The sequence below is a fragment of the Pygocentrus nattereri genome, chromosome 27 (genome assembly GCF_015220715.1).
Source record: "Pygocentrus nattereri isolate fPygNat1 chromosome 27, fPygNat1.pri, whole genome shotgun sequence".
Classification (NCBI taxonomy): Eukaryota; Metazoa; Chordata; class Actinopteri; order Characiformes; family Serrasalmidae; genus Pygocentrus; species Pygocentrus nattereri.
Genome location: NC_051237.1, coordinates 15,528,237 through 15,550,976, shown reverse-complemented (window position 1 = coordinate 15,550,976; position 22,740 = coordinate 15,528,237). Strand labels below are relative to the sequence as shown.

Here is a 22,740-nt window from a genome sequence, read left to right as displayed (position 1 = left end):
CGCTGTGGCACTTCTACCTTCACATTTAGGAAGATATGTGACACGAGAACTTAAGAGGAAAGTGACTTGGGTTGGATTCAGGAGAACATGATAAGAGCAGGATGACGGTGTCGCTGGAAAGCAGATATGTTGTAGGTTAACTCTCTGAACTCCTGCATCACAGATCAGATAATGGGCACGTTATTGCAGGCTTTTCTTAAGAGATCTAAACCCGTATACCAGTTTATCATCCAGGGGCATAGCTGCTTCACCAGGGTCGTTGCTGGAGCTGTTAGTCATAAGAGGTTTGAGGCACCCTGCAGTTTCTCAGTAGGTGACACTGACAGCACTCCGTTCTTCAGAGAAACCTGGGTTATGTGCACTGACATTAATTCTTGCCTTTTGATAATAACAGGTATAAACATACCTGTATACCTTAAAATGTATTATGTGCCCAGTCAGTTGCTCAAAGCATTACATTTGTGTATTTTGGTCTCTGTTAACGCTCAGAAAGGTGATCTCACACCTACAAGATGCTTAAAAATACACAGAACCGTGAGTTTGAGCTGAAAAGAGAAACTGCGCTTTGATATTTTAAGCATGAAACTGTTAGAAACTGAATGAAATATATCAGTATGACCCAGTGACTAACTTCTTATTCAAGGTTTATTGATTTATGGCCTTTTGTTTAAACTTTTGATATTGGATTTCCTGCCAGTATTTGATTCTTGAAGTCTTGGCTCTCATCGTTCGGAGCAGTGCTCCGCATGGTTAAATAACAGCTTGTTGGAAACACACATTGATGTTGTCAGTCATACACACCTTGATGTTTGTCAAGTCTTTTAAAATGATTGTAAGAAGTTTCTTTAAAGCATCCTGAAGTTGAATGTTTCTTGTTGTTTTTCGTTTTTGAGGCTTTGTCTCACTTTTCTTTTCTCCCTGTTTATTTAGGAGGAATTATTTCACAGTGGCATTAGAAGAAGTCTGGATCTAATTGTTCTGCTGAGTGGGCTGTGCAGGGTTTGGGTGCATGGACACAGTGAGGATGAGTATGAACGAGAAGGGGGCTTACCTGGTGGACCTCGGGGGCAGCTTCACTGAGGATGCCCCCAGACCACCAGTGCCCGGAGAGGAGGGTGAGCTGGTGTCCAGCACTGAGCGGCATTACAGCCTGGGTTTTTACTCCATCAAATGTGAGAGCCTTAAGAGTGAGGGCTCCACAGCCACACCCAGACGGCCTGACCTGGACCTGGGCTATGAGCCTGAGGGCAGCGCTTCGCCCACGCCACCCTACCTGAAATGGGCCGAGTCGCTGCACTCACTGTTGGATGACCAAGATGGCATCCACTTGTTCCGCACGTTCCTCAAGCAGGAGGATTGCGCCGACATGCTGGACTTCTGGTTCGCCTGCAGTGGCTTCCGTAAGCTGGAGACCAGTGAAGGAAACGAGGAGAAGAAGTTGAAGCTGGCAAAAGCTATCTACAAAAAATACATCCTGGACAACAACGGGATTGTGTCGCGACAGATCAAACCGGCCACAAAAAGCTTCATCAAGGACTGTGTGATGAAGCTGCACATCGACCCTGCCATGTTCGACCAGGCCCAGACTGAAATTCAAACCATGATGGAGGAGAACACCTACCCTTTGTTTCTAAAGTCTGACATTTATTTGGAATACACCAGGACAGGTGGGGAGAGCCCCAAGCTGTACAGTGACCAGAGCTCCGTGTCAGGGAATGGAAAGGTTCTACCGGGCTACCTACCCACGTTGAATGAGGACGAGGAGTGGAGGTGTGAGCAGGAGCCTGAGGAGCACACTCAGAACGACCCCACGCCCAGCAACCGGCTGACGCAGCAGCTCCTCTTGGAGACGGCGCCTCAACGAGTGGCCAACAGCAAGAGATACCACGATAGTCGAGAGTACAGGTAAAACCGTGCTCTGTTCCTTATAGGGCTGCACAATGTATAGTTTGCTGATTATCACAACGTTGCCTTTGTAGTACACATTGCAAAGGTCTCTACGCAATCATTGAATGTTCTGTTGTGTGCATGAGCATCCTGACCAATCACAGACGAACGATGTTCTTTAAGTGTTTCAGTGAAACGAGGCATTCAAATAATTAATTTTGATCGAGAATGATGCTGGCCAAGCTTTACCAATGTCCCAGCAAAGGTTCCCTGATGTCTTACGTAAATTCCAAGGCATTTCTCAAGTACAGTTTGTAGCAGTATAGTTGGTTAAAATATGGTATTTTGTCAGTATCGCGCAGCTCCATCATCCACCCAATGCAGACTCTGCCTGAAGAAGCCGATGAAAAGACAGTCTGAGTGCTAGTACAGCCCTCCTGAGGAGATATGAGGTGTTCAGTGTAGACACAAAGCTCCAAGTTCAAGCCAGCTACCTGTGACTGTGGCACCCAGGAACTGACTGGGTCACAGTGGTGGTGCTGTTTCCTGCTGTGAGCGAGTGCGGGCGGGTGCTCTTTGTGTTCTTTGCCCAGGTGTCTTATGAATGGCAGACTGTTATTCTAGAAGAAAGGTTTCCTGTAGAATAGCGCAACACAAAATTCCCTGTTGACAGCGCAGAATGGAGAAACCTAGTTTAACGCTAGCAGGGACAAAAAGCAAAATAAAGGGCTCAATATGTCCTGAGTGAAGTTGAAGCATCTTAATGCATTGACGTGTGTGTTTTTCCCTTTATCAGATTGTTTGCTAAACATCTACCTATGTGTGTTTATGGTCTATGAGTAAAGGTGCCTGTTTTCCAAATGGTCATTTATGTTTTGTATATTACTGTTCTTGGGCATACCAAACACATGCCTGCATGCCAGCTGTGGTGTCCCATTGTGCTTTTAGGTGACTGGATATTACTGTCTTTAGTGTCGTGTACCTCACATCATTTAGTTTACAGAGGCAGTGATTTTAAGCTATGCTGCCATATTTACAGCAAATCATTTGGCGCATCACAGCCTTGTGTCCCTCCGTATGAGCAAAATGGGATTTAGAGATGTGACTACTTAAGACTCTAATCCTTGTCCCATTGCAGTAGAAAGCTGTATATGTGGGCTTTTGAAAAGGCTGTGAGGGGGGATTACAAAGCTTTCTACCACTGATTTAAAAGCAAATATCGGCAGGTCCCCCCTCATCCATCCCCCATCATCAAAAAAATAAAAAAGACATCTCTGATTTCTGGTGCTGTGATTTTTTTTTTTTTTTTTTTTTTTTTTCCTCTCTCTCTCTCTATCCAAGCAAGAGCTTAAACATTAAGCGGGCATGGTGAGCTGGAGGAGGGATTTACACAGCCTGATTTAGCCCCTGTAAAATTCTCAGGAACACATTGTGTTTTGGTCTTCTGAAGTACTCCGCTGCACTACATTCACGGTTGGCTCTCCTCCACCATATTGAGAATTGCTTCATTCTTTACCTAGAGGTTGACCCAGTTTTGTCTCAGCTGTCTGAGACAGACCTTGACATGGAAGGATGAGGATGCATGGGAGTTGAGGAAGTACTGTAACCTTGTTCTGCCCAAAAGCTCAGGTCTATAGACCATCATCTTTGCAAGTACGAAGACACAAAACGCTCCAAGGACTGCAGCAAAAAAAAAAAAAAAAGAGAGAGTTGAAGAGACAGTGAGAGAGAAACGAAATTGTTTCCCCGTCTCTCTTTCTCTTGAAAAGTTGGTCACAGTAACTTTTTCCTTATGTATTCTCCCAGCTGGTTACAGTTGGCAGCTGGAGCTGTTCATATTTTCGAAGATTGTTGTAGGGCACTTCTTTTAACAAGCCGTAACGTGAGAAAATGAGAGACTTTGATATTCTTAAACCACAGAAACACGCTCCACCCAGCTGAATGTGTCTTCCATGGCCTCTGGACTTTATGTGTTTTTAATTAGTGAGCAATGTATTTTTGAGGTTGTTTTCAGATGATTATTTCATTACGTGAAGTATTTGGCTGGAATTACAAAAAGATGCCATGTTCATTTTTAAATAGCCTTTTAGGATCACCCTTCAGGCTTTTGGTGCATCTAAATGTTGCAGTAGTCATATGTCTGTTATTTGCCACTAAATAGGCCACATCTGAGCACATTATTGTTGGTTATACAATCTAATAGTTTAGTTTCTGAAGACTTGACTCATTGGTGCATTGGTTTCCAGTCAGTGTCTTTATGGGAGAAGTAAAATTACAATTGCTTTTGTCAGATTTCTTTTTTTATTTTAAGGTGCTGGGCTGGCTGATGCAATTGAATGCCTGCTAGAAAAATGTGATGGTGTGGATAACCAAGCTTAAAAAAAAAAAAAAAGCTAATAAAAAAAATCAAACAGAAAGAGCTCCTGCATCATGGATACTAATGTTAATCAGGGCACAGGAGCTGCAGATGTTCCACTCCGCACTAGCAATACCTAGGCATGTTGACATGGTGGACATTTAAGCAGCATTATGTGAGAATTGGTATTTTTTGCTCTTAAACTCCTCCTGCAGTTGCACAGTGTATTACACTTTTGCACCACTGTTGTACATACGAATCCCGCTGTGTGCCCCACTCATGGACAGCTGTACAAATGCATTTGTTGATGAGCTGAAGGAAACGTCCAATTCCCCTTATGTGCGCGCATGTTATGCAGGCTTTGACGTTGCACTCTTGCAGCTTCATTTTTTTCCTGTGTGAATCTGTATCATCCATGTAACTTGTGTGATGCGTGTGCATGCAAAGGGGAGTCGGGTTCTGTGAGTGAGACAAAATTCAGCACAACACCTGCAAAGAACATCAGAAGAGAAAGAACCATGTTGCCTTACGAGGTAGAGAAAAATAAGATTTTATCACAGGAGATTGCAAACTTTCCAGGCTTTTTTAGTGTGAGGTGAGTTTATTTTCTTCCTTACCTGAAATGGAACTGAGGGGACTTTTTGGCATCTAGAAAAACAACAAAACTCTAAGACAGGCATGACACAGATAAGGTTACAGCCTATGTCGTGATCTTTCTTAAACAGTACTGGCGGGGATGTACACTCTGCTGTCAGATTTTTGTTGTTTTCCTGTTAGTCGTGAGACTGTCTTGCGTTGTTTTATCGTATTTAACCCTCACCTATGAATAAAAGCCAGTCCGAAATTTCCTCGTCCATTCTTTTTTGCTCTGCCTCTTTTTTTCCCTCTTCCTCACTTCCTTCGACAACCTCTTCTTCAGTCTCATTCCAGCCTCTGCGATGATGTCCATGCTGGGAATACTGAGCAACTACTTACAGCTAGATGTTGTTGGTGTGTGACATGTTGACAAAAAGCTTTACGCAGTACTTGCAAGAGGCTTGGTTTACGCTCCTCCAAAGTTACATAGTGCTATTGTAGGCGTTCCAGGCCCAGAGTGACAATGACAGAGACGCCATTAATTCACTATACCATCATAATGATTTTCTTGCTGTTATTTTAAGGTAAAATTGTTACATAATGTTGCTTTAATTGTAGATTATCCTGATAGCTGTCTGTAACTAGGGCCTGAGTGAGTAAGCAGTTCTCAAAATATGGGGTACTTATGAGTGTTGAGGAATGTACTCAAGCCTTATGACATTGACAATTATGAAGACTCAAAATGCATATTGCTGGTCGTATTTCTTTTTAAATACCATTTTAAGGAAAATAGTTTTGTAGGCCTGTTGCATGAACGTTCCCGGATGTTGGGAAGGTGCAGTTGTAAGTCTGTGTGCTCAGTTGTTCAGTCTTTACCTATCTCTAGCTGGACTCGATCAACCTTTGCGTGCTCCTTTTGATATTACTTGGCCTGTGCAGTAATTGCCGGCCTTTTGAGGTAATGTAATGAGTAACCTGAAAGCCGGCCACGTGCCTTTACCTGTGCTCTAGTACACAGAGTCTCGTCTTTGATAAATCAATCAGTGGGAGCTCTAGAGGCGCCAGCAGTCAGATGTAAAATGGGATGACAAAGAGATGGTAATTATTCTCTCAGTTTGAGGAGTTGACTAAATCGGTGGAACAGGAATGCAGCCTCTATCTGGGTAATGGGTTCTCTCAAACGCACTTTGAGTTTTCTCCCGAGCTCACCATGGTGTTGGGTGGTGGTCTTTTGACTGGTAATGGGGTGCAGAGGAAGCCAGTTCAAACTTAATATGTTAGTTTTATACCAGCGCTTCCCTCAGATGGTTCATTTTGAACAGAGTTTGCTGTAATTGTAAAAGAGAAAATAATTGATTTTATGTGAAATCACAGTAATAATACAGAGCCTCCTTGTCCACCCTTGTCTGCGTTTTTTTATGAGCTGCTGTTTGGTGAGGAATCAAATGGAGTGGCAAGTGGAGTGATAGTGGGGAAGGCAGGGGAGCGTCTCTCCTCAGGCTCTTGGCTCTCTGTGATACTGTGAATATTGACATGCCTGCTGCTCGAATCATTAGAAGGCTGAGGATAGGCCGAAAGCTGGGAATAATCACTGGAGGCTGCAGTAAACCCAGGTCTGCCTCTCTCTCTCTTCCTCTTTCTTCTTCTTTCTCTCTCCTCAGCCTTAGGACACGGCTCATAACAAATTCCTTCAATGTAATGTCTGTAGTTCACACAGCATGCTGCACTGCGATGGATATGTGGTCTCACATCACAGATCAATAAAAGATGGCACACCAAAAGACATGGGACATTCCGTACTGAGCCACCTGAAGAGAGGAGGTTTCGCCGTTAATCATCACAGTTAGAGAAGCCAGGCCATCAGGATCTACCTAATTATATCACGCATGCTGTATTAGATTGTGAATAGTCTTTTCTGAAATGTAGGCCTGAATATGGAACAGCTGAAGCCAGATATTTGGATTTCATTTCAAGTTCATGAATTTGAAGTGTTATTATTGTACTGTTTGACTAGAACTTGAAGTCTCATCTAGCTTTGTTTGTTAAGAGCATGACTAATTTTAATTGACGTAGCCTTGAATTATAGATGTTATTGAGGGCTTCACTTTCACTATTGAAATATTGGCCTGGTAGGTTGAGTGATTTATCCAGGTGATTATCCAATCTTTAAAAGATCGTGCCTTTCTCGGTGCACTACTGCATTCCATACTATTGCAGACAACAGCACACTTCATATTAAATTCTGATAGATCACACCAATTCCTTTAGTCAGTGCTGTGAGCTTGCTGAATGACTGCTCTTATCTTGTAAGCTCTCTGACCAATATCAAGCCACCTCAGTATGTGATTCACTTTCTCCTGTTCAGCGATTGAAATTCTTCATCCGTCACATATACATTCTACAACACTAGTGTTGGAGACGCACTTACTTCACTGACAACTGTAAATATGTTGGAAATGTAGCAGTAGGTTATTTTCTGCCATTAGGGTTTCTAGAATAGCACTTGTCACATGAAAACAGTACTGCATCCGGTAGTACAAACACTTTGATCAAAGCCTGGTGACCAGTACAGTCATATGTACTAAATGCCTGCCCCCGCATCACCATGAAGCTTGGAAATCATCTTCACACCTTTGTCATACTGCAACTCTTTTAGTGGAAGCAGTGGAAATATTTAGTAGTACAATTGCATTGTAATATTTTGTATTATGCCCCTATTCTCTTGTGTTGAACCTAGTTTTTCTTTGCATCATTTAACTACTCTAAAGATCGTTCATTCATCTTTATCTCTATTATTAATTGAAACACAAGGGAACAGTTAACTTTTTGTTCTTTTTTTCTGCATGCCCCTAGAGCCCTAGTTGATCAGTGAATTGGCTCAATGTGAACATCCATTGGTGCTTTTTGATATCCGCTCAAGACATGAATGAACAACAAATCAGTGTACCTTTTTGTGGCAGTGTGGACTGATTGTTTAGGTTGCTTTAATGAGCATAGATGAAACCACACTTGTAAGCGTAATATATTTGGATAGCTGAATGCTTTATGAATGGAAATCTTGAAATCTGTGATAATGGTTTGTGTCAGGAATGAGTTGCGCTGAACTAATTGCACTCCAACGATCATTTGAAAAAGCAATATATTGACTTAATTTCAAATTGCTTTTTATTGTTGATGACTGTAATGTTGTTGTAGACTTATTCTTCTGTTGTCCTGTCCTTAGGCATGCACCATGGAGGGAGCCTTTCAACCCATACTACGTCAACACAGGATACGCTTTGGCCCCCGCCACCAGCGCCAACGATAGCGAGCAGCAGAGCATGTCCAGTGATGCCGACACCCTCTCTCTGACAGACAGCAGTGTGTATGTACACACACTCACTCACCTCACTGGCACCAGCAGAGTAGTTGTCCTTGTGCAAACATGAGTGCGTGAGACATCACACAGTTCACAGGAACGACACCCTTGTGTTATCACCGCGTTATCAAGTTGCACGTTAACATGATTCCCCAGTCAAATCAGATGGACTTCCCTTGCCCTCAAAGTAAAATTTACCAACAGTGCTGCAGAGCCATATATGTATTAACGAGCGACAAGGAGCGCAATGCCTTCTCATCATAGCAGATTGTAGTAGCTCCTCTTCGGAGCGTTTGAAGCCGGAGTTCGCAGCTGCCATTGACGGCTGATCTCCAAGCAGCTTCTTCTGCATGTTCAGAGGCGCCTCCCCCTCCTGCACTGCTGTGGGACCAGAGGCAAATCGGCCCTCCTCTGAGGCGGCCCATCTGCTCATTACCCGCCCTACCAAAAGCCTCGAAATGTCATTACTTATGCTAATTATAGAGCCTCCGATTGGGCTGTACCCGGGGCCTGCAGGCTATAATTTGAAGGCATCGACTTGTGTTTCCCTTCAAATTAGCTTGCCCCGAACTCAAAGGGACTGGCCCCCACGTTGTATGTAACATGGCAGATTCCTGAAAGGACAGGAAATGAAATATTGAAAGCAAATAAGACCTTGAAAATGAAGCCCCTTGTGTTAGATTAAAGCATGCCTTGGCCAAAGCAGTAATCAAATTTGTTCTCTCCATTTCACAGCTCCAGAAAGATATTGACCACATGCAATTATATTAACTAGCTGAGAGGCAGCTGTATCACGGTCTGTAAGGTGAGGGAAGGAAAGCCATATTAAGAGGTTCATTTCCGTTTTCAGTTACCGTCTATGCTATAACTTAATTACTTGCCCGCTTCCCTTATATCAGCCAGCTTGTCTGTAGTGCTCGGCCCGTTCTTACGTTCACGCGACCCTGCTGCTGAACACATGCTGTCATTTAGTGCGAAGGCTCTTCTTTCTTCCTTCTCTGCAGGAAGTGCGTTTCCTTTTAGGGAGGTGAACGAGGACATGATGGCTTGGGGAAAAGCAGCCAGGGAGCGAGACAGAGACACGGGGAGCGTGCTAAGTTCAGAGATGGCACTGGGGAATCATGTTTAAAGAAACATGAAAGGCAGCGCAGCAGGACGAAAACATGTGTCTGAAGTGGTCTAGATTAGAGGCCATTATCAGCAGCAAGCCCCTGGTGGAGGGTGGTGGGCACAGCGGGACTGGCAGAGCCCCAAGGGGATGAAAGCCTCCCTGGGGCCCCAGCAGAGAGGGGCCCTGAACTACCACTGCTACTGCCTTAGCGATTCAGACAGACATGCGCCCACAGTCTGTGAAACAACAGGAAAAAATCGTTCCGATTCTGCTTTGTTACGCGCCTGTGGAATTTAAATGAAGCGGCCCTGTTCGTGCCACAGCACTGATATTCTGATCACAGTGTGATGCATTAAAATATGTAGATGTACACAATGTAGCTTTGCTTTTACATTTTATCTTTACATGCATGGACGTTGAAGGGGTCATGTTGTGTCTTTGGTCAGTGGTTTTGTATTTGCTGTGTTTCTGGAAGAGGAAAGTACATCCTATATATTGTGCACATAATTTATAAGGGCTACTTAATATTGCCAGATGTGCATAAAATACCAGCAGATGAGCATTAGATGTACTGTATGCTAATGCTTATTGTTTATAATCTGAATATTAATGTTGTAATGTTAATTCTTGTATGTTTTTTCTCCCATCAGAGATGGTGTCCCACCTTATAGATATCGTAAACAGTCTCGACGTGAGATGCACGAAAGTGCCAAAGCTAATGGGCGAGTGCCACTACCTCATATTCCTGTAAGTATCCTTTGAACAACATCTTGTTGACTCTCTGCACACTGCAGCCTTTTTTTTTCTCTGCCTTGCCCTCTCTCTCTCTCGCTCTCTCTCTCCCACAAACACCTCTTTCCTCTTCTTTTTTTGTGTCTGTACCTCTCTGTCTATCATCTGTGGGCTTTTTTTTGTCATTCTCCTTTCTCTCTTCTCTGTGCCTCCTCGCTCTCACTCTCCCCTGAAATGAATGTGCATTCTTAAGATGCACAGCGGTGGCTGGGGGGCCTTTGATCATGTGCTGCCGAATAGCTGATGGAGTGAGAGAGTGTGTGTGTGTGTGTGTGTGTGTGTGTGTGTGTGTGTGTGTGTGTGTGTGTGTGTGTGTGTGTGTGTGTGTGTGTGTGTGTGTGCGCGCTGTCTGAAGCGTTCCTGATGTTCTCTTCAGCTCTGCCTGCCCATGCCCAGCAGACGTGAAGGCTCTCCTCTGATGGCTGGGCTTTCCCGCTGCACTGACTGCAGCATAATTGGAGCCTCTGAGATGGAGCCCAATTTAACCGAGCAAACCCGCGCTTCCCTCCACCAGGGGCTTTCACTCAACGTATAGAGAATCGAGAGAGCCGGGAAATGTACATTTCCAGTTTAATGCAGAGGAGTAAACATGGAGCATCGGCTTCGATGCCAAGTGTTGTGTCCTATGTTAAGTTAAAGCTCTTGTCAAGAATTTTAAAAGCAGTGACACAACCAGCCCAGGACTACACAGTAAATGTAAGCACTGTACATCTAAAGAGGCTTTCTTTGTTCGTGTTTTAGTTCGGTTATGCAGGAGAGTGCAAGGAAATACTGTCATGAAGAAGAAAAAAAAACAGCACTCTCTCTGAATAACAGCAGCAGACCATACAGTGGTGTGATCTTTTTAAGTATGGACCGATTTAATTTATGCCTAGACTATAAAGTCTTTGTGCTTTTTGAGAAATGTAATGTATGTGGAACAGTCAGTGTTTTGATCTTTGTCTTCTGTAAGTACATGTTTCTGTACAGTTGCCTCTGTTGTTTGCTTATCCAAGCTTTGAATGGAGCTAAATGATTTAAACATGTAAATACGACAAATATAAATGAGTTTATGGATGAATGTAGCATGAGAGTCACACAAGCTAGGACTTTGCAGAGGTAGACCTAATACAAGAAGGCACTGTGGCAGATGGCATCCTATTTAAATGACGCGTAGTGTTCAGAATTTGTATGAAGTTCATACCTCAGTTATCAAAGGGACATGCTGTTAATTTCTTGAGTTCTGTTACCTTGTCCTGAAAATTTAGTTTAGTTTAGCACTAATTTAGTTTTTTGTCCACTGAAACACACATTAGAGCTTGCTTAGTCGTTCCAAAGCTAGCTCTGGGTTGTCTAACAAAGGATATAGTCAACATACATACTGTGCTTTTTAGTAATGTATTGTTTGCTGTACTGAAAGAAAAAAAAAACAGCCAGTTGTCTAAATGTCTGATTAGGGCATTAAGGATGGCATATTGTCTTCCACGTCTGATGCTTTGAGGCTAGTACGTTCAATTCTTCTGGCGATTTACCATGCTTTGTCTCACAAAGGGAGAGAAAGAAGAGGAAAAATGCTTTTATTCTTGAAGGGTGGTCTGCAGCAGTGAAGCACAGTCAGTAGCCACAACATCTTGTCAAGGCTTGACAGATACTGCTGCTTCACTGGGCGCGCAGCCATATGGGCCGGGGAGGAGACTGATGAATCTAAAGTGAGGCGAGACTCTGAACAAAGAGAGCTGAAATGGAGAGTCCAGATCAGATTTGACCCTGTAATCAAAATTTTAAGGGCTCCTGTAAGGTTTTGCTGGATGCTGGCCAGGGGCTGCCTGAGACTTGTTGATTCATCCTTCTACCCCCTCCCCCATGTGCTTCTCTTCCAGATTTCTGGAATAATACATTTCCTGGACTTGTGTTGTTTGGAATCCCTCTGGTATGAAAGCAGAAAATAGTACAATGTAGGCCTTTGATCTGAATTTACCACTCTCTTGTGCCATATAATCTTCTCTGATCAAGAGCGATTATGGTCGTCTGCTGGTCAACATCAGCGGGTTCTCTATGATATGGTGTAGTTCACTTTGCTGTGAGCAAGTTAGAACGTATGGCTTCAAAATTAGGCACCGCAGAGTTGTCTTGACCATCTCACTGGACTTGGGTACTTGGTTCTGTTATTTTGACCCGTTGAGCTCAACCTTGAACTGAGATTATCAAAGTAGGGCACTGTTATTTGCATTACATGCATTGTGCCAGCCTCACTAGTAGTTGGTTTTGTGTTCCTTTTCTAATCGTTGAGTTAATTCCTTTTCACATTCCTCCCTCTTTTGTCTATAACCCCAAGCTTGGAGCAGCGTCTGCCTGATGCAGCCAGCACTTGCGTTTTTTGAACAGTGAATGTCAGGTACTAGTGTATTACCCTTTAGTTCTGACTGGCCTTGTTTCTGTGCAGCGCACAAACCGGATGCCAAAGGATATCCATGTGGAGCCAGAGAAGTTTGCAGCTGAGCTGATCAGCCGGTTGGAGGCGGTGCTGAGGGAGCGAGAAGCGCAGGAGAAACTGGAGGAGCGTCTCAAGAGAGTCCGGCTGGTGAGTACACTCCTAAAACACCACAGTCCTGTCTTTCTTTTCACCACCTTAGTTTACCTACAGTACGAGGATACCCTAATGCTTGACGTCTAAACTTAGTTTCTTTGTTTGGCAACTGTGTTCAAGAAACTAAAGAAAAAAGGCAGCTTGAGAATCCTCTGGTGTTGGATCATCATGATCCCCAGACAGTTCTTTTTGAGGGAGGCCGTGGGATGTGTTGCAAGGAGGCTTATCAGACGTCCCACTTCGTTTCTGTTGTTTCTTTGTCTTCAGTGTCAGGTGAAACACCTGCAGAGGCTGAGCCACTCGCTAGTCTGCCTCTGTGTAATGACTTTGTTTGAAGTGAGCTGGGGCGTGAAGAAATGCCGGCACTCTCCGCAAATGGGAATCTTTTCCCCCACACAAAGCCAGGTGTTAAGTCTCAAGGCAGATAATTTGTGTAGTTTGGCCTTCTGTAAGAGGAACTGCCGTCACGGACCAGTAGCTCTCCGTTATTAAGAGCTTGAAGTTGGAATGTCATTGTCTTTTAATTGATATTCTCACCGCTTGCTGCCTTCCTCCGAGATTAGCGCAGAGTTCTGTGCTTTCAGGAAAGAAGACTCCCGAACTCATTTCAACTCTTCTTTCCCATCAGCAGCACATAACAAGTCTGTTGCTTCCTGGTTTCTCCCCACTGAGCCGAGACTGAATACATTTTGCCTGCTTTATTTGTATCTGCATGTCTTTGAGCAGTGTTTGACAGTGTTATCAGTAGTTCAGATTATGAGCTTTTAAAATTGGTGATCACCTGCTCTGGTTTCACTGGCATGTGTCAAAAATGCAACATTTATTAACATGCAGGTCAAACTTTGCCATGGTAATTACAGCGTTCTCTTCTTAGAGGTTCTGCAAACCGCCAACTCGTTGGTTTGCGCATTGCGGTATATTCACGCTGGCCCACCTCTTCTCCTGTTTATTTGGCATGAGCGATGTAATGTGGAGCGTAGAGCGATGACCTGCACAGCTGTTTAGGGGGGGGGAAATTTGCATGTGCCAGGTCTTCAGAAAAAATCTGCTGCTACCTCCTCGGGTTGCGCTACCTGGAGAGAGCATCAAAGTTCTGTAGCCATAAATTATTCGCTGCTGTTCGCCACTGAATCCAATATCAAATTGCTATCAAAAGGTGGGCTGAGCAAGATTCACAGCAAGAGGCCTCACTCGGGGGCTTAAACTGCCTCTGTTTGGGGGATCAGGGAGTGGAATACATTAACAGCAAGGCTCAGTCTGCTTCATATTGATGTCTGTGTCTTAATGGGCGCTATATTTAGGGTTTTATTGGACCACTCGCTATAAATTACATGGCTGTAAAATTGTGCTAGTATTTTTGTGCAGTTATGTTAAAACACAAATGAGTTATTAACATTGTGTCAACAAAGACTTGGTGTTGATATGTTGACATGTTGATATGTGTATGAGGGTGACATCTGGTGGCGTCATTCTGTAATAACACACAAAAGCTGTTGAGTAGTAAACCAGTGATGAGTTTAGATCTTAACGTCCAGTCCAAGGACTGGACTGTAATTTGTTCTTAAATAAGCAGTTCAACTAAAAAATCTAATTGTTTGTAATTTGGTAAAGGTACAGGCAAAGTCATATATTTTAAGGTGATTGTTTCTATTGGTTTTAGCCTTATTTAATACATAAATAGATAACAAAAGCAATCACTGCAAGATACGAATGGGCATATATAGTATCTAATTCTGTAAATTATTTCAAAATCCACCTCATTGTCTATCTTCGACTCAGTGTAGGTCATAGGATACTGACAGCGTCTGTAGCTAACTGTCCTTGACCCCTTGCAGGAAGAGGAGGGTGATGATGCAGACATCTCCACAGCGCCATCGCTGGCCAGCCACAGACTGCCACCTGCTGTCCACGTGCAGCACTACACTGCACGCTACTCAGACGTGAGCTACAATGGGCTTGCTCTACGTGACGCTCATGAGGAGAACCCTGAGAGTATCCTGGATGAGCATGTGCAGCGTGTTATGAAGACGCCAGGCTGTCAGTCACCAGGCACGGGTCGCCACTCGCCCAAGTCGCGCTCGCCAGACGGCCTGCCCTCAGCCAAGATGCCAGGGTTGCCGATGCCATTGGCGGGAGGCCAGGGCAAGCACCAGGCACGGTTGGGGCTCAAGAATGAGACGTCGCATGTTTACCACCACAAACACATGCACCACCCACATCACACCATGGGCAGCAAGCCGAAAGAGCAGACAGAATCAGAGGCAGCAATGAGAGCCCATGGCAGCTTTGCCTGGAACATGGAGCAGCACCACTATGGATCCAAGATGCGTAATTACGCTGACGGAATGGGCGCTGGCCCCAGTGCTATAGACCCTATGGGTTACGGGTACGTTCTCAGAAGCTTCAGTTAAAATTCAAACTGTTTGCCTAAAATATTAATAACAAGCCATGCTGCGTCACTGTTTTTTAAACTTGTGGGTTGATATATTGATAAATTACATATACATTGAAATATTGACAGCTTTACTGTTTACTTTAGCAGCAAAGGTGGCACCCTATCAAAGCGAACATTCAAAAAAGGAGAGGACCTGCGGAACCATGAGATGCGAGAAACTGTGCCTTCAGAGGAGCTGGACAGAAACCAGAAGATCCTGCAGTGGATGATGGAGGGAGAGAAGGAGGCAGGCCGCTACAAGAAGAGTCCCTATGGGTGAGTGTTACTCACAGATGTCAGATGTCATTCTCATGGACAATTGTCACAATATGCTATTCCAAGCATGTGACAGGTATGGTCAGTAGTTCTAGACAATCATAAATGTGTGTTTAACTGTATAGTAGCTGAAGCAAAGTTGGAAGCATTTCTAATCCCATCTGTTCCTCAGGAGCATCTCAGGCTCTAAGAAGGGCCAGGGCCATGAGCCGGGTAGGCCCGGTTCTGTGGAGCGGCCGGGGGCTGTACACCCGTGGGTGAGCACACAGCTCCGCAACAACGTGCTGCCCTCGCACCCATTCATCCAGGACCCCACCATGCCTCCCAACCCAGCCCCCAACCCTCTCACACAGCTAGAGGAGGCTCGCAGACGGCTTGAGGAGGAGAAAAAGAAGTCTGGAACCCTGCAGACCAAGCAGAGGTAAGTTTACTCTGTCTTTCTAAGGAACAGAGCCATCAAGTCAGTTCGTCCTTCAGGTAGGAGCTAGTGTTTGATGCTTGTTGTGCTCTTCTTCTCAATTATAGGAAGTGTATGGTTCAGAATTTTTGCTGAGCCGTGTATCATAAGTGTCAAAGCAAAATGACAAAGCAATTACAATCCTGACTTGATGCATAACAGCATGTGCGCGGTGCAGAGCTGGCTTTCAACCTCTTTTGTTTAATCCCTCTGAGAGGTTATCCCTCCCTTGCATAAGTGTAGCTGGACGCGGTTTAGGGTGAGAGCAGGCAGCGTGTCTAATTCGGGAGTTGTTCCTCAGGTATGTGATGGAGGTGATCCAGAGGGGGCGCACAGCCATCCGACCTGCCACGTTCCCCCCACTCAGCGTGGTGCCCGCCGTCTCTGACACGGAGCTCTCCGAAGCAGAGTATGTTCTGTTGGCCACGTGTACCATTCCCTCCCCCATCTTCCCCCATAGAGTTCAGCATCCACCTCTCTTCTCCCATCCACTGCTGAAAGTATACATTTCTAGGGATGCAACGATATAGAACTTCTCGGCCGATAATAGTAACCAATTATTAACAGTTTTTTAAAACTATTTCACACTGGAACTTCATATACAAAGTTCAGTGAGCATGAAGATGGGGTAAAACTCTTTTCTCCTGTTGAACCCTAGCATAACATCTACAGAGATGACATTTTTACTCCACAGCATTAGGGCATGACCATGTGGCAGTGTGTGCAAGTAAACATTGGACACCATGTTATTGGTTGTAATTATTGGCTGTAATTGCAGTATTGGTACTGATTGTAATCAAAATTTCCTTTTTGTAGTTATAACTGATATATCGTGCAACCCTCCTATTTCATTGGCTAGGCTGTGCAGCATGTGTGCCCATGAAGCCTACTAACACTCCACCTTGTTTATGCTGACTGCTTCACTCCTTTTCCCTCCTCATGTAGTTCTAAACTGCATGGTTATAGTTGAAGTGGTAGATAGTAAGTAGCAACAGTCTCTGTTGTCCATCAGTCAGTCTGTCCAATCTGTTCTCACTTAACATTAGTTGGAGGATGCACCCATACGATGTTGATCAGTGGAAGCAGGGACCTTTTTGATGTGTGCCGTCTTGAGTTTGAGTTCCTGTGAGGAAGCCTTGCTCTCTTTGAAGCTCTAATGCCTCTTCCTCATGTAGATCGGCAGTTAGTCGTGTAAGGGAACATCAAAGTTTTACTGAGGAGAAGAAGAAAGCAACAGCCGATTGTGATTTTTATATATATATATATATATATTTATTATGTATGTATATATTATTAGGGTTTTTTTTTCCCTCTTGGGGAAGTGTGGGGCATGTGACAGGCTGCTGAAACTGAGAACAAGGCGGCTAGCACACACCCACTCATCTGCCTGCATTTCTCAAGCATCACACTCTGGGCCTGTAATGGACAAATACTTTGGATATAATGGTCCCCCAAGTCGCATCCTACCCTGGCATCTCATTGTTCATACCATCGTAGCCTGCCTGACGGCAACAAACCAAGATCTTTTGGAAGGGTGTTTTTCCCTTGAAAAGATCTGCTTTGCAGTCTATGCAGAGTTTTTCTTTTATGTCTAATGCTTTGATCACACAGAGTTTTTCAGTCTTTTTTTTTTCTTCTGTTATGCAGACACAAGGCGGTAAAAAAGCAACCATGTGAGAACATCACTGTGGCCTATTACTTCTGTGGCGAGCCCATCCCATACAGGACTTCAGTAAAAGGGAGGATTGTCACACTGGGACAGTTCAAGGAGCTGCTTACCAAGAAAGGGAGCTATAGGTAAAACTGCGCTCATCTTCTGCCTTTTTTAATCAGCCATGTTTACTGTTGATGGTGTCTGACCTTGTAGTGATCAAGAAAAATAAATGTGATATATTAATTTGCATTTAAGGTGCTTTATGTAGTTGGGTTTTACTAAAATATGAGGGGTCTGTTTAATGATGCTCAGTCAGAGATGTAGTCACTGAACACAGAAATCTAACAGTATTATAATGAGAAAATGGTATTTTTGTAATGTAGGACTTATTTATGGTTTGTCACATCACAGGTATTATTTCAAAAAGGTGAGTGATGAGTTTGACTGTGGAGTGGTATTCGAGGAGGTACGTGAGGACGATGCTATTCTGCCCATCTTTGAGGAGAAGATCATCGGCAAAGTGGAGAAGATCGACTGAGACAGAAAGGGGAGGTGATGGAGGAGAGGGAAGAGGAGGAACAGTGCAAACGCTGGAGCCGTTTAGGAGGAGCTGCTCAGCAGCTGGAAAGAGAGCGAACGGGAGGTGCTGAGAGATGGTACTGGGTACGTGTATCTGCAGGAAATGGCGAGAAAGAGAGAGAGAGAGAAAGAAAAGGCAAGCAAGAGAGGGAGAGGACGGATGAATGGGAGCACTGTGGGAAGCACGCTGTTGACTCCAAGGCTTCTACCTCCGCCCTAAAGCCTTTTCTACTCCCACACAGCTGCCCTGTGCTACCGGTCACCACAACATTCAGAGAGCCTTCGGACTTTATAAAGGAGCAAGGCCGCGTACTCTCACCCTTTTTTGGTATATTTCTAACTTTGACATGTAATGTAGCAATGTAAAGTTTGACTAGAATAAAAAAGAATTACTATGAAATATGTTTACTAAAGTATCACATATTTTTGATATGACGTATCAGAAGGAAGGTATCCTTTCTAATGTAACATCTCTTGTAATTTTATATGTACTGGTACCAGATGTGTACAGACTGTCTGTTTAAAACAAGAAAAAAGAGAAAAAGTTTTATATCTATTTAAATATTTAAATGAAAAAAGCTATTGGTTTAATCTTAAAGCTGTGGCACAGATCCAGTTTAAGAATATCACGTTTTCATAAGGCTCTTTTGCGCAGTTGGCCTGATGAAAACTATAGCCCATGCTCTACCAAGTGCTTTTAATCCTTAAACGCAATCTTATCAGTTCTCCACTCGGAGTGGCACCGGCTCGTGCCACTCTTTCGCCGCGTTATGCATTGATCTCAGAGGGGAAGGGAAAATCTAAAGATGTCCTTGAGTGGTCATGCCTTTAAGAGGATTGTCGTTTGACCTGTGGCTTTCTATGTTTGACTCATGTCTCATGGTTTCTTACCTACAGCTGCTGCCCATAAAACTGAGCATGTTCAGTCATATGCAAAGGTTTGGGCACCGTGGTCGAATGTGACATGTTTTGTTGACACATCCTCTACATAGTTCTGTACGTGTAAGACTCAGTTACTGTTTAATTGTTGAATTGAATATACTGGGAAAAAACACACAAAATGAGACCAGTGCAAATGTTAAGGTGTATTTTATATTTTGTCATTTTTTCCCCAATATGATAAATTGAGCAAATAAATCCAAATTATGAGGAAAAAGTCATATTTAAGTTTGTTCCTTGTAACGCAGGGATGCCCAATCCTGGTCCTGGAGATTTTTACCATCTTGGTTTAGTTAGTTTAATTTTAGCACACCTGGTTCAGGTATTCAGATGCACTTGAAGGCCTGCATTACCTTTCTGATAGATTATGGTAGGAGCAGAACTCTGCAGGATGGTGGATCTCCAGGATGAGGATTGGGAACCCTTTGTTGTAGAGGAAGTTTTAAGTGATTTCCATTTAGAAAATCAGCAGAACATGTGATTTGACAGGGAGTCTTAACCTCTGCATACGACACTATTAATGATCCCATTTTCATCTAGCCTGCAGCATGCAGACGGGACCTAAGAATGCATTCATCCGGCATTAGATACATAAAAATGAAAAATAAAAACCAACGAAAGGCGTAACCTTACGCTAAATAGCACAGCAGCAATTTGTAACAGCTGTTTTTATAGGTATTAAGTATCAAAAGTTAGCGTTTTCAGGGGGTATGGAGAGGCGTTTTCTGTTGCTGCAGTTTCATGTCAGAATGTGTTGGCGTGGGTGGGAAGGGAATCTGTTGTGTTAGTGGGGGCTTCCGTAAGCAAATGTGTGTCTAATGGATAAAAAGGTGAGGGCTGTGTGGCCTATAAAACGATCATGTTTACACTTACCTTAATGTATTACAAAAAGAGAACCGAATAACGAATTGTAGCTTTTTTAGCTTAATGTGGCTGAATTTGGTGCCTGGCAGGAATTGATTGTTTTTTGTTTTTGTTGTTTTTTTTTGTTTTTTTTTTTCCTTTTTAGAAAATGTAACGTAACTCTAGCATAAAATGATATACCTTGTTAAGAGGTCACAAAACACCAAAGAACAGTATATCGTAGGGATTACCAATGTGCTCTCCATTTCTGTTGTCTGTCTTTTTTTGGTAATGATTTCCACCAACTTGTCCTGTTTGTCACAGTTACCCAAACCCTTTATGTATCAAAAGATGAAGCTCTTGCACAGAGGGGAGGGGGCAGTGCTTGTTTTGTAGGGAATGCTGGTTAGGACTGATGTGGGCTGACTCGTTTTAGTGTTTACTGCTGGAAAGAGGCAAGCTCTAATGGTGCTGTAATGCTATAGATGCTCAATGTCGTCCCATAAGAGGACCCTGTCTTCCTGTGTTAGTAGATATTTTAAAACCAACATATCTGTTTTTATTTTTTTATTCACCATTGTCCTCACAGTCTGTTAAAGGTTTTAAGAATCCTGTCTTTTTTTTTTTTTTTTTTCCCCTCCATCCCATCAGAACTGCTACTTCTTTTTTAAACCAGTTTGTTCTGAGTCATTGTAATTACAGTGTAATTGTCATCATGCTCTGGCTTTTTTTTTGCGGGGATGTAAAGAGAGTCATAATTACTGTGAAAAGCCTGCAAGTGAGCTCCACTCACGTAGGATGGATTAACTGTATATAGTACATCACAGAGTGCCTTTATGAGCATGCTCACGCTCTGCAATCTCATCCCCTCCGTTCTGTCTGATTACCAGGGACTAGAATCATGGCTTTTTGTTTTTTTTTTCACATTGTTTTTATTTTGCTTCTATGTAAGAGCGTGTCTGTTAGTTTGTGAAGAGCATCGTCACATGTCAAATAAGCCTTTTTTTCTATGTAAATATGTACATTTTTATATGTGTCTTCAGCCAGCGACCCAATTTGGATATTTAGTGCCCTGGTTCTGCTTAAGTGTGCCGAGTTGTACAGTTATCATTTTATGGTACTTTGGACAATAAAGACATGTAATAAAACGGAGCTACATTGTGTTCGTTTTCTAGTGCAGCAGCTCTAATTTAGAAGTCGATTTCTTCTCCTTTTTCGTTTCGGAACATGTTCCTACTCCTTTCTTTTCTTGCTTATTGACTTTCTGATTTGTGTGGTTTGTAAGGCCTTTGCAGGCGGTGGAAAAGATGTACGGTGTTGCTCGGCTGCTAATTCACCGACACAAACTTTACAGATGATGGCACTGTTGGTCTGCAGAACCACTCCTGTATGAACTTCACTAGGAAAGAGAAAAGATAAAAACAGATGACATCCATCGAAGAGATGCTTTTTTTTATAGGACATGTATGAGCTCCACTATTGCAGTGTTAATTGCTTGAATCAGCTGTATATTATTTGTTGTCGTCTTCTTTTTGTGGCTGTTTTTCCATCTTGTCTTCCTGCTGTTTGCTCTGTACAGAGTGTTGGCTGCAGGGAGCGTGCCTAACCCTGCTGTCTGAGGACTTCGGTCATGCAGCGTTTGACTTCAGCCCTATCGCTCGGCTCAAGGGTTCATCACGTGCACGATGACTCTGATTAGCTGCATCTGTTTGATTAGAGATGGAAATAGGCTCCACTGGGTGGTGGTCTCAAGTGGCAGGACTGGATACCCCTGCCCTGCATATTCAAGTGCTGAGTCTTAGGGCTTGAACGCATTTGCGACTGGTCCACTTTGATGCATCTAGAATCTTCTAACGATGTGTGCTAAGCAGATAGATGAAAATGGAGCCACATAAACATTGTGAGGTGCTTTCGTGACACTGCAAGAGCATTAAGTCAGAAGGAGAGTGCTGTTCTCACTTAGGACAGATCTGTCTTTAGCCTATCTGTTAAATCCTCTTAATCCTAGATTCATCTTTTAGAGAGGCTCAAAATGAAATGAAAGCAGGGCTTCAATTTAATCCTTGAGTTTGGTTTATTTTTTTATTTATTTATTTATTTTTTTAAACTCTTAAAATGTAAGTGTCCTTCATTTTATCGGTTTAGTTAATGGGAAAGGTACATTTGCCATTAAACCCCCCCCCCCCCCCCCCCTCCTCCTCCTCACCATAGATGCTCTTTATTCTTTATTTTTCAAATCCGTACGCCATTCCTTACCATGACAAATGGACGAATTTAGAAATCATTCCTCGGGCACTTGGTAATTACTGGTGAATGAGAGCCAATGCATCATTGTAACCTTGGACTAAGTGGTTGATGGGTTGTTACCCTTAGAAAAAGGGGGGGTAAAAAAAAAAGGAAAGTGGACGGTAGTATGAGAGATCTAGCCTCAACCACTATCTTTACATTTGGAAATTTGTGGAATGGTGATGAAATTCCTTCACAGTTTGGAATTGCAATGTAACATGCCAATTATTCATCTTTAGGGAACAAAAGTGGTTCTTCTCCGGCGTCCCTCAGAACAACCTGTTTTAGCAGCCTTATTTTTGGCTGTAGCACAGTTCGGAAGGCACATTAAAGTTCTGAAAAATGAGCTCTGCTCCAGAGCGTCTATTCACATTACATTTCGCAAGCATCTGCGATGTGACCCATCGCCCATGTGTCTCATGTTTGTTGAGGTTCCAACACAGTATTGTGATACAGCTGCTTGGTAGTTCATTCCAGGATTACTGGTGTGCGGTGACATAGCAATGTGTGAATTTCCACATTTCACTCAAGTCATCTGTAGTTTTTGGAGGTAGGCTTGAAAAAGCTCACAATGCTGCGTTTCCAGTAATGGGGAGAGTGGCTCAGAAATCAAAATGCCAATACCC

At 43.4% G+C, this 22,740-nt stretch overlaps 1 protein-coding gene across 10 annotated transcripts in view; it reads left to right on the top strand.

Annotated features, from left to right (window-relative positions):
* The window catches only part of axin1 (axin 1), a 36,408-nt gene extending 15,428 nt beyond the window's left edge, over window positions 1–20,980 (top strand). For 7 of the 10 annotated variants that reach the window (XM_017707513.2, XM_017707512.2, XM_037535471.1 and 4 more), the window contains 10 exons: window positions 931–1,905; window positions 8,043–8,183; window positions 9,939–10,035; window positions 12,503–12,640; window positions 14,482–15,032; window positions 15,186–15,356; window positions 15,529–15,777; window positions 16,115–16,222; window positions 17,461–17,610; window positions 17,879–18,005. In XM_017707513.2, coding sequence (XP_017563002.1) covers window positions 1,010–1,905; window positions 8,043–8,183; window positions 9,939–10,035; window positions 12,503–12,640; window positions 14,482–15,032; window positions 15,186–15,356; window positions 15,529–15,777; window positions 16,115–16,222; window positions 17,461–17,610; window positions 17,879–18,005 — 2,628 coding nt within the window. In that variant the 5' untranslated portion in view covers window positions 931–1,009. Of the gene's footprint in view, window positions 1–930; window positions 1,906–8,042; window positions 8,184–9,938; window positions 10,036–12,502; window positions 12,641–14,481; window positions 15,033–15,185; window positions 15,357–15,528; window positions 15,778–16,114; window positions 16,223–17,460; window positions 17,611–17,878 lie in introns of those variants that run through there. The other 3 variants (XM_017707517.2, XM_037535470.1, XM_017707518.2) reach the window with 3 other exon arrangements.
* The last annotated feature ends 1,760 nt before the right edge of the window (window positions 20,981–22,740 follow it).